The sequence below is a fragment of the Mustela putorius genome, unplaced genomic scaffold (genome assembly GCF_011764305.1).
Source record: "Mustela putorius furo isolate JIRA1106 unplaced genomic scaffold, ASM1176430v1.1 tig00003923_pilon_pilon_pilon, whole genome shotgun sequence".
Taxonomy (NCBI): Eukaryota; Metazoa; Chordata; class Mammalia; order Carnivora; family Mustelidae; genus Mustela; species Mustela putorius.
The window spans coordinates 5,949,161-5,965,488 of NW_025422068.1; the positions used below are offsets into that span (position 1 = coordinate 5,949,161).

Genomic DNA, 16,328 nt, shown 5'->3' on the forward strand with positions numbered 1-16,328 from the left:
AGTTGGGACTGAGGATATGCATGGCTCCCATGAGCCTGTGCTTGGGAGGATGGGCCGGACGGAGCAGCCCACATGGAAAGAGAGGACATGCCCAGCGGTGCAGGCAGAGATGTAGATTTGATCTAATGAATTTTGTATCCTCCTGACAACTTGCTGAATTTATCTAAGGTCTTGATGAGATTATTGTGGAAAGGTTAGATGGGGGGAAAAAAAGTTAAATGTCATTCGTATAGGAAGCTATTTCATCTCCCTGCCTGCATATGCACACCAATATTTAAAGTTTCTTTTTAAGAGATACCAACTAAAATCTTTTTCTTCACCTAACATCCATTTTCTCAAAAAAAAAGGCTGAAATTATGATTATGCAGACTTGAATTTTTTCTTCTAAAATAAGCAACTTACACCTTAGGGTATTTTACCAATCAATTCACATTCTAGAGGTGCCTCTTACCTTTAATCTGTAGCCACTTTTCCAAGCCACATCATCCTTGACATGAATTCATTTTACCCCCAACCCTTTCCCCTCAATCTTTTTTTTTTTCCCCATTCTCTATCTTTTGCACAAAAACACACACAATGATAAAAAGTTTTCTGACAGCTTAATAGAACGTTCAAGGACTATAGGGACTAGGTTAGGCATGATCCTTTTTTTTTTTTTTTAAGATTTTATTTATTTATTTGACACAGAGAGATCATGAGTAGCCAAAGAGGCACGCAGAGAAAGAGGAGGAAGCAGGCTCCCTGCTGAGCAGAGAGCCCAATGCGGGGCGCTCCATCCCAGGACCCTGGGATCATGACCTCAGCCGAAGGCAGAGGCTTAACCCACTGAGCCACCCAGGCGCCCTAGGCATGATCTTATTAACTGAACATCTGGAGAAGTTAAAAATTTGCTCTTTAATTGGTTGGACGGCACGGTGTTCCTCTAAGATTTGTTTTGTTCTAACAATAAAACAGCAAAGAGTCTATTTGTATTTTGGATCATGCATAATAATGGAAAAATAATATTAGCTTTATCTCAAAACTTTCTGATAGCCTCACTTCCTTGTGTTTTGTTTTGTTTTGTTTTAAAGAAAGAGCTTGTTACAAGGTTCACTTTACAAACCATACTGTTTCATAAGCAAAGTAGCCTAGGAAGGGCCAAAAAGTGAGAACTGGGAAATTTCCTGAGGACGGCTTCTCTTTTCTTGACATTATATGGGAGCACAGCCTTGAAAGCTCCAAGTGTTGCTCAAAATACAAAATTCACGTCCTTACCAGAGAGAGAGAGTGAGAGAAGATGGGAAAGCTGTATCCATGTGTGGGTCCCAGGGAGAGACAGGCTGCGGGATTAAGAGTTCAAGTCCCGTGAAGCATATGGCCCGAGCTGCAGGCCCGACAAGATCCCCCCAGACTGCATCACCTGTAAACCTCCCAGCACCTCCAGTCACAGAAAGGTTAACCAGTGAAAAGTTAACTAGCGAAAAGTAGGTGGCTATGCTCAAACATGCCGAGTGCATGGTAGACAGGATCTTAATCAGTGTCAGAAAGCTAATTATGGGCAGTGTGAGGGTTTGTCATCTTTAATTAGTATTTCTTAAGCTCTCATAAGCCTACAGCCGAGGAACTGTCTTCATAAAGAGATTTAATTTTTAATGGGAAAAGAGGAATTTCCGACTCTGATTACTTTTAAAATTTCCTACTTTTTAAAAGGATGCTTTCTTGTTAAATATGTTCCTACAATTACACGTCTTCACTGAAGGCAGAGGCAGTCATGAATGGTACAGAAATAATGCAAAGTTCAGTACGGTCAGCACTGACAGTGCTTTATTAGGAGGGAAAATAGTGTCAAGAAATTTATAGAGCAGCAATCTGCATTATGCCTAACCTTTTGGACATATTAAAGCTTGTCGTTTCCAGTCCTACAGTCTCTGTTATTCATAAATAATGGATAACACTGGACACAATCATCTGACATTTGTTACAGCAATAAATATACCCTAAGTGCTGATGGGCCTTGCGCTGCGTGATTTAAAAGCACACAGCAGAAATTTAATGTAACTGAAGATGTCTTACATCTTAAGTCTATGGATTTGCAGATTCAGTTCGACTCAGCAGATCTGGAAGCACTAAGCTGTGTGCAGTGCGCTGTTGAGCTTGGCACCTTTATGAAAGGTGGAAAGCAGGACTTGGATTTGGGGAATGAGCTCCAGTCCCTCCTCTAATTCAGAAATATAAAAGAAACTTTAGGAGTTTCTCTTGTCAGAGCATGCAGGAGGAGGAGGAAGGAGGTCCTGACCCACTGTCAAACGTTGCCTGACGGCTGTGCACTCACTACAGTCAGTTTCCAGGTGACAGGATGTCATGCACAGGCCCCTTGAGGAGGCTGCCTAGTTAGAGTGAGCTCCCGGAGACACTGCTGCTTCTGTCCCTGGGACCCAGTCCCAATGGGGCTGACCCAACCTAGGACCCACCTGGGCTCTGCAGGATCAGTCCCTCCTGGAGGGCCCCCATGATGGAGAGGGGCACATCAGACATTCCCCTCCCCGTCTGCATGCTGGGGCACATAAACCACAGGTGTTTTTCCAACAGCTTGTGGCTCTAAGCAAACTGGGTTGATTCTGCTACAGCAGGGCCACCGCATTTGAGGCCCTGTGTCAAGGTTCTGTCAGGTACCAAGGGAAAGTGTTAGGGATTTGTTTGTCTTTCTAATTAAATCACACTGATTTTGTATTCTTTGCCAGAAAATGGGAACTGCAGTAAAGAGCTGTCATACCCAAGGCCTGCTAAAGACCCAGGCTCTGAACACCAAGGAAGACTAAATTTTTTTATTTATATTAGCCATCAGTATGAATGTCTGGCTTGCCTCGGTGGTATCTGAGGCTGGACTTTTAAAGCTAAACATGCGTTTTCTGGCCTATCATTCATGTCAGACTGGACAGGATTTCTCAAGTTTTAGTGAAAATAAGAATCACCTGGTGGGCTTGTTAAAACACAAATTTATGAACCTCAACTCCAAAGATTCTGATTCAGAAAGTCTGGGCAGGACCCAAGGATGTGTATTTCTAACAAGTTCCAGGTGATGCTGATTGCTGAGCAGCAATGACTTTTTAAAAAATTTTTTAAAAGATTTTATTTATTTATTTGTTTATTTGAAAGAGAGTGCACATGTGAGTGAGAGAGAGAGAGCAAGAGCGTGCAAGCATGCACAAGCCAGGGCAAAGTGTGCACAAGCCTGGACAAAGGGACGAGCGGGCTCCCTGCTCAGCAGGACCCCCGGGGGTCAGGCCCTAAACCAAAGGTAGACAGATGCCTCACTGACAGAGCCATCCAGGCGCCCCAAGCAGCAATGATTTAAGACACTTTGCAAGTGGCTGTGGGTTATCTTAATGAAGGTCATTCTCTAAGATTTTATGTTTAAATCTTTACTTTTCTACTCTTGGCTGACACAGTCAAACCCTAGCAAAGTGCTGGATTAAAAGAGCCTATCTTGGACCCTGTACGAGGCAGGTAACTTGCCAGAAATTCTAGAAATACTTTTATCACATTTTTTTTTTAAGATTTTATTCATGACAGACAGACGGAGAGACACAGAGACAGAAGCAGGCTCCCAGCTGAGCAGGGAGCCCAGTGCGGGGCTTGATCCCAGAAACCTGGGATGAACTGAGCAGAAGGCAGACACTTAACGACTGAGCCACCAGGCGCCCCTTCTATCACATTATTAATCGGACCTTAACAAATGTCCTCCACGATGCCAAATGCTTTACATGCATTCATTTATTTAACCTCTTAATTCTTCCAACAACATTCATCTCATAATACTGATGCTCAGAGAAACTGAGTGACGTGCCCAAGGTCACAAAACTAGTTAGATATAAACCCAAGACTCAAATCCAGGTCTTTATGACTTCTAGGTTTAGGTTCTTCACCAGTTAACACCCAGCCTCATCTATAATCCAGGTCCCAAGAACTGTATTTCCGTGGCAGCTTTAGTATTCAGACCTGTTTCCTCATATTTATCTTTGCTTTGTAGAGAAAAAAAAAAAAAAAATCTAAGCACTGCAAATGATTCAAAGAATCACCTGAATTTCAAATATTAGTGAAATTTTAGTGGGAGATCCACTTCCCCATTTTGTAGCTTTGATGCCTTGTGAGAGAGGAAAGCAAGACAATGGGAGTAGGAAGCTGGAAAACAGAAATGCTTTGTCTGGTTTGAGAAATTGCTTAGATGTTGGGTTTCCAGTCTTATTAGGAAGAGAACCTCAAAAAGAAGGAAAGTAAACCACATAAATTGCACTAAAACTTTGCCCATGTGAAATATCATTACCTTTACGAAGACAGTGACAGTTCTAACACATGCAACCACAGACCAACACTTCAGGGCATGGCTTTAAAAACCATCTTATCATGAGGCCCAATCAAGACCCCAACAGGCAGTGCCAAGTGTGAGACCTCACAGACCCGAGGGCTCCCGCTGGCACAAAGAGAAATTAAGCTGTTTCTCCTCTAAAAAATGTGAAACAGAACAAATTTCACTCCTGTTCTTCCTTTCCGGCCTGCGATGGCATCCCAACAACTAAAAAAAAGAAAGAAAGAAAGAAAGGGGAAAAAAAAAAGCATCAATTTCACAGGTGACAAGACTGGAAGTGGCTTCATCCACAGGCAACCACAGTAAGCACTATTTCACTATGTGAGCTTTAAAATAGCTTTTGAACTGAGGATACTTAATACAGCCGGGAAGTTGCCTCTACTTTGGTGAGTTGTGAACTTAATACCCTTGAGGACCATGGCTCCTCCCAGCACCTAATCTTCAGGGTGGTGGGGGGCAGGAAAAGGAAAGTTTGAGTTATAAACTCTGAGCCCATTTCCACGGCTGCCGGCTCTTCAGTTTATTCTTAAACCATTTGGTTCACGTTATGCCCTGAGACAAGAAGAGGGCTCCTTCCTGCCAAGTTAACCACAGAGAGTTCCCATTGCATTTTCACTACAGTCATCTCCACCAGTGGGGTGTGGCTTTGAGGATAAATTGTCTCCAGTTAGGAGGTTTTTTCCCCCCATTTTGTTTTCTTCTCTCCTTACTAGGGATTACAGCCGGCCCTCTGTGGTTAGCAGCCATGATGCCTGGCCCATGATTAGGTCATTCATTCATACTGCCTTGCAGGACTGGGAGCCTGGCATTTTGTTGCAAGAAGATTTTCAAACAAAAATTGGGTTGTTAGATTCCATTCACCCAAGTTGTTATGAGGATTTCAAGGAAACTGCAGGCTTGTCTTACTCTAAAGGAAAATCAAGAGTTTATTTTTAGGGGATCCTACTCCAGGGCTTTTCTTGGTGTTTTGCCATCTTTGTTAGCTCTCAGGCCCAACACGAAACCCGCTCTGGCTTGGCCCTGAAGGAAATGTCCATCCTCCTTTTTGCCTTTGCATATTTCTCTAAAGGACACAGAGAGGCTTTGTTGTCTTTGTGGTCACCGGGTCCGCTCTACACAGATGCCTATTAATCACTTCACTATGGAGACAGACACATCCATCATATCACAGCAGCTCCGAAACAGGCAGTCCAGTGAGCAGGGGTGAGAGGGGAAAGTGCGCACTTAACCATTTCATGGCCTGGCTGCTGGGGGTTCCTGTACTGAGTAAGGTAATGGGGTGGCTGTGGGGAGGGCTCTTCCTTGGCATGTGGCTTAACAGGTGCAGTTGAGTTTATGTGTTTGCATTTGTCTCGTTTCATGCTTTGACAGGACAGCCCTCTTCCAGCTATTTCTGTTAGGTGCAGGGGGTAAGTGTAGGTGAAAAAAAAAGCTTTCATTTTAAATTAAAAACAGTGAAAATAAACTTAGGTGGACTAGCTGTGCTCCTGACACAAAGGTACTGACTCTCTGAAGCCAGCTGTTTTTCAAGGGTGGATCCCACATCAGGCAGAATAAGCTGAAAGTCAGCTCTCTCAGGCAAGACAACCCTTAAAATTGCAGGTAAATTAACCAAGAACTTTCCTTCAAAATGGACGTGTATTCTAAATCTCTTTTTCAGTCATTCAAGGCTTTCCACTGTCTGCTTCTAAATGGTCTTTAGCTCTTGCTCTTACTTTTCCTCTGCCAAGTCCTCCTGCATTCATTCACTATTTATTTAGCAGATACTTACTGTGCACCTGCATCCCTGGAAACTGAGGGGTGAATCTCCCTCCTAAAACAATCTAGGTGAAAAAAACAAACATAAAGTAACATATAAGAGTGGTGACTTTAAGAAAGAAGTGCAGATCGCCGGGGCACTCATAGAAGAGCTAACCTGGTTGGAGTAAGTTAGAAAAGATTTCCTCATTTAAGCTAAGGCCTTAAGGACGAGGTCGGAAAAATGAGGGGTGAGCAGGGATATTCCAGGCACAGGGAACAGCCTGTGTAAATGCCCAGAAGCAAGGGAGAGTTCAGCCAAGCAGCTCGTGCCTAGAGCATGAGAGACTAGACGGGAGTTAGGCCATTCACCACAAGGAACACAGCTTCCACTTTTCTTCCCTCCATATACTAGCTCTTACTGTTCTGCTTCAGCGGACATCCTGAGCTAGAAGCAATGCATCTCACGGCGCTTCCCCACTCTGGAAGCAGTTCATACATTAGCACAGGCCTTCTCCCCTAGTGGATGGCAGGGTTTGTGCCTCCCTTCACTTTGTCTCCAACACCTGGCACAGTGCTTTGGTCTGTGCTCAGGAAATGTTTGCTGAAGGCACCCACAAAGATGGGAGCTGAACCCTTGTTATGCCATGACAATGAGAGTAAAGGAACCAAGAACATCCCAGTTCAACCCTGAGTTAGGAGATCTTTTCTGGGACATGCCGTCCTGGAGCCTGTCACTGGGCTTGCCATGCAGACCAGACAATTGCAGACAATCCCACAGCAGGGCTACCAGAAACCATTCACTGTTTTCTAAATAAAGAATCTGATGTCTGAAATCTCAAAATGCCTTCACATGATCATCATAGGAAAATTCACAACTGTGTTGGACTTCCTCTTTACGCTTTGTAACTGTTCTTATTTTAATTACATTTTGTGGGGCCTGGAGGGTGGGGTTTTTCATAACCTTTTCATTGCTTCAGCCTCTACAGAGCAGCCCATTGTCCCTCTGAGACCTCCCTCTAGCATCCCTCAGGCATCTGAAAACTCTGTCACCTCGGGGGAGAAAAAAGTGAAGATTCTCTTCTTTCTCAGTTCTGCCAATTTAAGGCCCGATTTCAGAGAAATCTCTAAGCCATTGTGTGCCTTGCTTCCTGCAATAGGAAGGTGGAAAGAATAACCATTTAGCACCTCATGACTGGTGAGAAATAGCTGGTGGTTAATGAATCAATGCAAAGGATATTTCAGATACTGTTTTCATCATAATGCCCCATTTTCAACTGCGGAGAGCTGAAGGCCCAGGAGTTGGTAAAGGAAGGCACTTCAGTGCTCCAGGATAGAGACTGGTCTCCCTGGGAGGTGGGGGGCAGGGGAGATACCTGGAGAGGGACTTTCCCCCTACAAAAGCCCCTCCATGTGCCAGAGTTTACATGCAGCATGTGAAGCACTGATGACGTTCAACCAGCTCCCTTGGCAGAGCTGTATTTATTTCAAATTATTCAATTACTCAACTCAACCAGACAAGCCAGTTACAAGTAACCCATCTACCCTCATCATCTCTTTTGGAATTATCTCAGAATGAATTTCTCATTTTTGAAATAGTTTATATTATTATTTTGAACATATACTGAGCACCTTTATAGATTTCATTTGTCTAATGGATGTTAGTATGACTATATTCTGAATGGAGATATAACTTGGTTCTGCAAATTCAGAAGGTTATGGTCACTGCAAAAATGTCCCACCAAGTTTAGAGGCCCATTTGAAAGTGCCTGTTCAATGTACTGCAAAACCATTTATCCAATAATCATTTATTAAGTGCCCAACTAAGGAGCTCTGGTGACAGTGAGGGTTAGAAATGCATTTAAAAAAAAAAAAAGGGCCCACCCTCAAGGGGCCAGATGCAGGATTATTACTCCAGTGGGCATCTAACTAGAATTGCTTCATTTTGCTCAACATTTCCTGCTTTTGTTGTTTTACTTATTTCAAAATGCAGGACCTATGGGCAGTCCTGAGACAGAGGTACGTGTTCCCTTATGTTGCCCCAACATAATCCCTTTGGCAACATTTGGACTGTACAAGGTTTGGAGCTGAGAAGAACAGGTCTGTCCCCCTCCCCAGGGAGACCCATAGCAAATGCAACCAAATGGAGAGGTTGTAGCTGTTAATTCTTAAACCCTCCATGAGCTGCTGGCCCACCAGGTCTCTTCTTTCGACCTACAGATTTGTCCAGCAAACTACAGCATTTAAGTTCTTTCTTATTCGTTATTTCATTTGATTCTTGCAAGAACCCAGTAAGGCATTAAAGTGTATTAACCCCACAACACAAATGAAAAAAACTGAGACCCAGAGATGGGCCAAAAGGTCACCCAGCAGTACATGGGCTCCAAAGACCCCAGGCCCGTGGAGATCTCTGGTGTTGCTTGTACCATCACCCACCCCCTACGTCTCTGACAAGACCACTATGTTCAATCCTTCACAGTGGCCAATGTCACAAAGTTGATTTAATCATTTCTATGAATGCCCCTTTGCTCTTTTCCTTGTTTAAGCAGAAAGCTTTAAGTTTGGAAGGCATTTTCCAAAAATGACTTAAAACTTATCTTCCTGACTTGTGCTTTCAACTTAATCTCTGATCTGTTTCTAACTCTGTACATGGGATTTCTGAATTTGCACAAGCAAATGAGGCAAGGCCACCTGCTTTGGGGTAGATATCTCAAAAGTGAAGAGATGCAGGCTTTTAAGGGCACTATTTACATAACAAAATGAGATGGGGGTAGGGGGACTGTTTGAGACACCATTTTTCTCAAAGGTCATATCCTACTTGATTTGTTAACAGCCAAAAACCTGAACTCAAATGTCATCCCCTAGAAAAGTCTGACCCAGTGAAAGAGCAAGTGGTTTCCATGAGATTAAGATAGTCAAGGACCTTCAGACATGAAAGAAGAATAGCTTTAAGTAAAAAAAAGCCATGAATAAACTTGAAATTTTTGCAATATTCCCAATTAAACAATGAATGAGACAAATGAACTATTTGAGCCGCCTTCTTTCCCTGTTCCTCTTAAGCTGAGAGGTGAATTTAAATCATAAAATACCAAAGTCAATTGTAGATACCTGTTATTCTAAGGATGCATTTATTGGGAAAACATAGCCCCCATGAAGGTGATTGCCAGGAGGGGATATCTGAAATGCCCACTGCCATGAAAAACCTACCTGGTACCCCCCACACCCGCATTGGTGAGGTCTACCCTGTGGTTACATTCCAGAGATCTCCAAGTCAATGATGGAAATTAAACCCATTTTATTCACAGGTGTACATTTTTGTGCCATTGTACATAGGTGGTTAAAAATGATCTTCAACAGAACCCCAAACAATCAAAACTGAAAGAAAATCAGTTGCTATTTTAGCATTACAACAAGGAAATGCAAAGTTAAGGAAGAAATTTTCATTAACACAGTTTCTTGGTAACTAGGTATTTAAATGTATTTGAAAGCAAGACACCTCAAAGTTTGGGGAGCTCCGGGTTATAAAAGGTGTGAGTTATAGCCTAATTTCCTGCTGTTTCTTTGCTTCTCCATTTCCAACCCTTAAAAGTTCACGAAGATAAATCTGGAAATATTTAAGAAGTGTCACATTTGGAAATTATTCAGGGTCTTGCCATCTTACACATCCTTCCCCCCCAGGGGTGAATCCCCTGCCTTGCCCTTCATTACCAAGGGCAATTGTTTAATCACAGAATCTTTGTTTCTCAAGAGATGCTTCTATTTATTCCCCCTGAAGTCACAATCCTTTGTCATAGGACAATCATTTCCACAGCAACCAACTGTGATGTCACAAGAGAGGGGAGGAGAAATGTTTAGAAAGAAAAGAGAAAGAGAATGTTCTCTCCCACAGGCAGAGGTACCTGAGATTTAAAACCATTGCTTCCCTAATCAAAATATTTTAGCAGAAAGACCCTATGACAAAGCTGCATTACAAGGTCTCAGCTGTGACATAGGAAGCATTTCAGCAGAAGTTGAAGGGCTGCGTGTTGTGGGTTTAGGAAGGGGTAGAGGTTTTTATTTCATTTCATTCTAATTCTGTGCCAGTGATATCTGCCAGTAAAATACATTAAACATATACCAGAAAGAGTTGATTTAGCAGATGAAAAATGTGTCTCCTGAGACCAGAGAAGGTACATTTTCTGTCTTACTATCATTTCCATAATAGGAACAATGTTTACATTTCCTCAGCCCATGCTGTGCCTCTAATGTATTCATGTTCTTCCACTCTCCAGAGGCAGGAATTGAGGTATTTGAGATTTTATTTTTTACCTACCGCATCAAGCACTTAAGATCTGACAATTGTGATGTGTATTCTCACTTGGTATTAAAAAATAAAAGTCTCAGTGTTTGCATTTGATTATAGTCTCTCAGCTTGGTGGCTGATTAAGCAGGAACAGGGAAGGCAACTTTCTTCAGAAACACAGCCTCTGGGTTAATGTAGTGTAAGATTATTGACGGGTGTAGTCACATAATTTTTATTAAATTGAAGAGATTAGCTCTGCTGAAGAATCTCACCGTGACAGCAAATTCTAGCCATAATAATGAGACCTGACACTTCTCAAACCCACTCCAGGGCCCCAAATGGTCTTTTTTTTTTTTTTTTTCTAAATATTCTTTCAGTTCAAGTAAGGGAAGAGCTCCGTTCAAATATTCAGCATATTTACCTGAAATTGAGTGTGCATGAGTTTTTGGTTTTTTTGTTTTTTGAAGGATGATACAAAATCAGCATAAACATTTGTAATGTGAGCTTTAGCTGGTTTTTGGTTTTTGGTTTTTTCACCATAAATGACACACAAGGTCTTTCTTCCAGTTGCCTGAAATGCACACATAGCTTTTTCTCCAGACGAAGGCCATGGTGCCCACAAAGGGGTCAGCAGAGAAGACCTTGGAACCCTGGAGCGTTGGGCCATTTGTTCATTTAACAGGCATAAAATTGTTGCCTCTTCCCCACCCACCACCCAGACTCAAAGTATCTCCCTTATCCCAATTTCCTGAGAGGAAGACTGAGAAAAGATTGGGGGGGGGGGACGACAAATTTTGTAAATGAAAACTGTCCTATTCCACAGACTGAAGCAAGTAGAAAGAGCATATGCTTGAGAGAAGGTGTAGGAAAAAAGGCACTTTTTCAGAACACAAAGAAGGCAACAAATGAAGTCTATTTACATATGTCATGGGGAGGGGAGGCGACTTGGAGAGGATTAATTAGTTAATGTCTGGCAAGCTGCGCCCCAAGACAAGTTAGGCAGAGGTGCTATTGTCACTTATTACAGTTATTAATTAACGGGGTGAACGCTAAACAAAAATAAAGCCCCGCGGCGTGCTTTCACTTCTTAACACCCAATACGATGTCTATTGCAGGAGTGATTCGGGAAAGTTACCTCAAAGGCCATGACCAGCTCGTCCCTGTCACCCTCTTGGCCATTGCGGTCATTCTGGCTTTTGTCATGGGGGCCGTCTTCTCCGGCATCATCGTCTATTGCGTCTGCGACCACAGGCGCAAGGACGTGTCCTCCGTGCAGCGCAAGGAGAAGGAGCTCACCCACTCGCGCCGGGGCTCCATGAGCAGCGTCACCAAGCTCAGTGGCCTCTTTGGGGACACCCAGTCCAAAGACCCGAAGCCGGAGGCCATCCTCACGCCACTCATGCACAACGGCAAGCTCGCCACGCCCGGAAACACCGCCAAGATGCTCATCAAGGCTGATCAGCACCACTTAGACCTGGCGGCCTTGCCCACCCCAGAGTCCACCCCGACGCTGCAGCAGAAGCGGAAGCCCAGCCGCGGCAGCCGCGAGTGGGAGAGGAACCAGAACCTCATCAACGCCTGCACCAAGGACATGCCCCCCATGGGCTCCCCTGTGATCCCCACGGACCTGCCCCTGCGGGCCTCCCCCAGCCACATCCCCAGCGTGGTGGTCCTGCCCATCACGCAGCAGGGCTACCAGCACGAGTACGTGGACCAGCCCAAAATGAGCGAGGTGGCCCAGATGGCGCTGGAGGACCAGGCCGCCACCCTGGAGTATAAAACCATCAAGGAGCATCTCAGCAGCAAGAGCCCCAACCACGGGGTGAACCTGGTGGACAACCTGGACAGCCTGCCCCCCAAAGTCCCCCAGCGGGAAGCCTCCCTGGGCCCTCCGGGAGCCTCCCTGTCTCAGAACGGCCTGAGCAAGCGGCTGGAAATGCACCACTCCTCCTCCTACGGCCTTGACTATAAGAGGAGCTACCCCACCACGAACTCGCTCACGAGAAGCCACCAGGCCACCACTCTCAAAAGAAACAATACTAACTGCTCCAATTCCTCCCACCTGTCCAGAAACCAGAGCTTTGGCCGGGGAGACAACCCGCCCCCCGCCCCGCAGAGGGTGGACTCGATCCAGGTGCACGGCGCGCAGCCCTCCGGCCAGGCCGTGACTGTTTCGCGGCAGCCCAGCCTCAACGCCTACAACTCGCTGACGAGGTCGGGGCTGAAGCGCACCCCCTCGCTAAAGCCGGACGTGCCCCCCAAACCCTCCTTCGCTCCCCTTTCCACATCCATGAAGCCCAATGACGCGTGTACATAATCCCAGGGGGAGGGGTCAGGTGTCGAACCAGCAGGAACGGCCGGGCGCGCGCCCAGCTCGGCAAGGCCCTCCACTGCCTGAGTACCCACCAGACCAAGATGGCCGCGGCGGCGCGGAGGACGCTGGGTCCCCCCCTCGGGGGCGCAGGGGGACTCTGGAAAATTGGGCCACGTGGTGGGGTGAAGGTTTGCGACGCGGGACTCACCTCCATTCTCTGACTTCACTGTCCCCTCACGCCGTGCAGCAGGTCGGACTCACGAGAGACTTGAATTCTCTTCACAAACATGAGCCAAAAGCACATACCCACCCCCCACCCAACCTTCACACGCATGCGCGCGCGCACGCGCACGCGCTCCGGCCCACACCCGCACCCACGCCCCACGCCCACGCCCACACCCACACCGTGCGCACCTGCAGGGGAACAATGACTGCAACCTGTTGTCCAGGACTGCACGGGGCGCTGCCCAGCAGGGCTGGCGTTCCACCGGCAAAACACAAAACACGTTTTTTAAAAATCATGAAAATTAAAAAGACAAAAAATAAAAAAATAAAGAATTCCTTGATAATTCTAACTCAGACTTTTAACAATGGCAGAAGTTTACTATGCGCAGATACTGTGAAATGCCCACCAGTGTTACAGCTTTCTGTTATTAGCAGATGAATGCCATGTTGGGCAACTATGTCATAGATTTCTGCTCCTCTCTTTTAATGAAATAACGTGACCGTTAACGCAAGTAACTCTTTATTTATTGTTCACCCTTTTTTTCCTTAAGGAAAGGACTCTTCCACCTACCATCCTATGAACAGCGCTTCAGAAAGGCCCCTTGAAAGTTAAACTATTTAACGGGAAATCCATTAACTGGAATAATTGAGTTTATTTTTACAATAAATTCACTGAGTAAATAAGTTGGAGCTGCAATTCTGAGCTTTGTGTTTGGACTGTCTGATCTCTAGCTAAAGGAAAAAGTTGAGAGGGGAATATTTATTTAAATCAACCCATTAATTTGCTGGTCAGGTCTCTGGCCCATAACATGCAAAAAATTAATTAGTTTAAAAGTCCTTCCAGATCCTAACTTACAAAGCATCCGGGAGAGGAACTTTTAGAAAGACATGTCCTGCGTCCCGTTGCTGCCAACATGGCTTTGTCAGTGGTTCTTACTTTCTGTGAAGGCACCAGCTTGTGATACCCATCTCATTTCACCTTGCATGTGAGACAGCAAACAAAATCCACTAAAGGCGTGAACTAATTAATATGCTGGCTGCTACCTTGCATAAATTAATGGTTTGCTCACACGGGTTTTTCGTGGGGTTACATCTGTGAATAGCCTCTTTTCCACATGTAAATTTGTGCCTTACACCTGAGTTGTGTACACTTGTAAACTGTCCTTATGATAAACTTTCCTCCCGCCTTTTGAAATAAATGCAGATATTTATTTGACCCTCCCTCCCCCCACCCCCACTCCAGCCCTCCGGAAAGATTAGCATCTAGCAGATGGAAGAAGAATACAATGGCGGTGGTTAGAAGCCTGCCCCCTGGGAGAGCTAGGCGGCAGCACACCCTCCAATTCACACTTCCTTGGCAGCACACCCTCCAATTCACACTTCCTTCTAGTGCCAACTCCAACCACCCCCTGGCCATGCTACCCAGCATGGACACCAGTGTGGTGGGTGGCAATACCCTGTCTCCCTCCAGAGCTCCCTGCTTCCCTGGTATTCTCAGATCATTTCAACACGGTGATATCCTTATTGACCAGCAAAGAAGGGACTAACGTCCCAGCCCTCATTTCCGTTGGGTCCACTGGCTGGAGAACATGCCGTGGGCGCAGTTGTTGGGCACCTGGGAGATGTCTCCAAGCCGTGGGCTCAGCACACAAAGAAATGACATGGAAGTAGATGCAGGCGGGCTGGTCCATGCTGTGATGGAACAGTAACTCCAAGTACAAAGCCAACCACAATGGATGCTGCAAAAACATTGATTGGGGCAGAGGATTTTTTCAATTTTTTAACACACTTCTTCATCCATTTGTTGTTATTGTTTGTACAGGGGCGGGGTAGGGGGGTGTGCTTGCCCCCCCTTGGTTCTCTTTAGCAGGAGGACACAGAGGGGACTATTGTTTACTCTATCATGAACAAAAGAACTGTCAACAGAATGTAAACAGTGAGCATTGTTTGGGGTTGTGTTTTTAAAGTAGAAACTGTTTAACTGTTTTTATAGTTAAACAGTATATTTAGTGGCCTCTTGGTCTCTTTTTATTTCCAGTTTGATCTTCTGGGTTTGGTCTTGTCTTTAAAAAGAAAAAAAAAAAAAAAAAGGAAAAAAAATCTTTTAAAAAAAGACGACTGGGGACAATTTTGAGTTGGCTGGTGCAAAAGCGGTACCTCTGTAATCAAAGTGAGACTAGGTGTGTCTCGAGGACTCCCGCATTAGCTTCGCGTTCCTGCAAACCTCCCTCGCAGCTTTGCTGCTCTTTGGGGTAGGTTTCTGTTGTTTGGTGTTGTTATGTTTCTCTTCTCTTTTGTTAGTGGAATCAATGTTCACATCCCCTGAACTCTGTACCCCTGAAACTGCGAAGAAGTCTTTTCTAGAAACCGATCATCCTTGTTTCCCTTCTCCCCGAAGCTTGTCCCCCAAGAGTATTGACCAGGCAGCACCCACTCTTGTGTCCCCACGGGTGGGCCTCACTGCCTCAGCTGTGTTACGGAGACCTGTGTCAAAACTTTCATCCTGCGTCCCTACCTCCCAAGAACTTATCACTTGTGGTGTTCTCCCTAAAATGCCCATATGTATTGAGCTGGTCTTTTACATTTAAGTATTTTTTTTCCCTTTTCTTTTTTTTTTTCCCCCACTGCGTGTGGGGGGAGGGTCCATAAACCTGAGTGTGCCTTTGCTTTCCACCCTTGCTAGACACTGGTAGATGCAACAAACTCAAGATTTCTATTGGTTGTAAAGTTGTAAAAAATATTGTGATGTCACCAACTTTCCTTCCATCTCCACATCCCGTAACATCTGATTCATGACTTAATGTATGTTGTAAAACAGGGGAAAAAAAAAAAAAAAAAAAGAAAAGAAAAAAAAAGGGAAAAAAAGACAAAAAAAAAGCAAGGAAAAGGCTCTTTATTACTTAAGAGTAATAAAACAAGACTGTTCTACATTACCCTTTGTGTCATGAATGCTTTTATTTATCTCTTAGTTCTTTCTGTTTTGAATCCCACGCTCCTGGGATTGGATTCTACTCTTTCCCCATCGCTGTCTGGTTTCCAGAGCATAAACAACAGTGGGGTCAGTACTCACACCCCGCCCCACCCTCAACCCCCAACCCCAATTATGATGTGTTTTCTCTCCTTGTACCCCAGCCTGGAGCTGGGTTGTAGCAGAAGCCACCAGTAATTAAAAGGCAGGGCACGCACTGACTCCCTCCATTCATTTTACGCATTTTCTTTTTATGGGCTTGTTCACCATCAAACATTTATGGCAGGTTTGATAGTTTAAGAGATCAAGACTAGGATTTTAGTAGGTAGGGTCCACTAAAAATAGATTCTTGCCCAGATGTGACTTAAGCCTTTTTACATATTAATAAGCGGGGGGGTGCTGGATTTCACCCCTTGTTAGCATTTCTTGCTTGTTACCCCAGAAGACTGGGGTGGAG

At 44.8% G+C, this 16,328-nt stretch overlaps 1 protein-coding gene and 1 pseudogene across 3 annotated transcripts in view; both read left to right on the plus strand.

Moving 5' to 3' along the window:
• SEMA6A (semaphorin 6A) overlaps positions 1-15,836 on the plus strand; it is a 128,184-nt gene extending 112,348 nt beyond the window's left edge. For all 3 annotated transcript variants that reach the window (XM_004759076.3, XM_004759078.3, XM_004759077.3), the window contains one exon: positions 11,480-15,836. In XM_004759076.3, the coding sequence (XP_004759133.1) occupies positions 11,480-12,681 (1,202 nt within the window). In that variant the 3' untranslated portion in view covers positions 12,682-15,836. The remainder of the gene's footprint in view (positions 1-11,479) is intronic.
• On the plus strand, positions 14,190-15,836 carry LOC106006505 (annotated as a pseudogene).
• Positions 15,837-16,328: the final 492 nt, after the last annotated feature.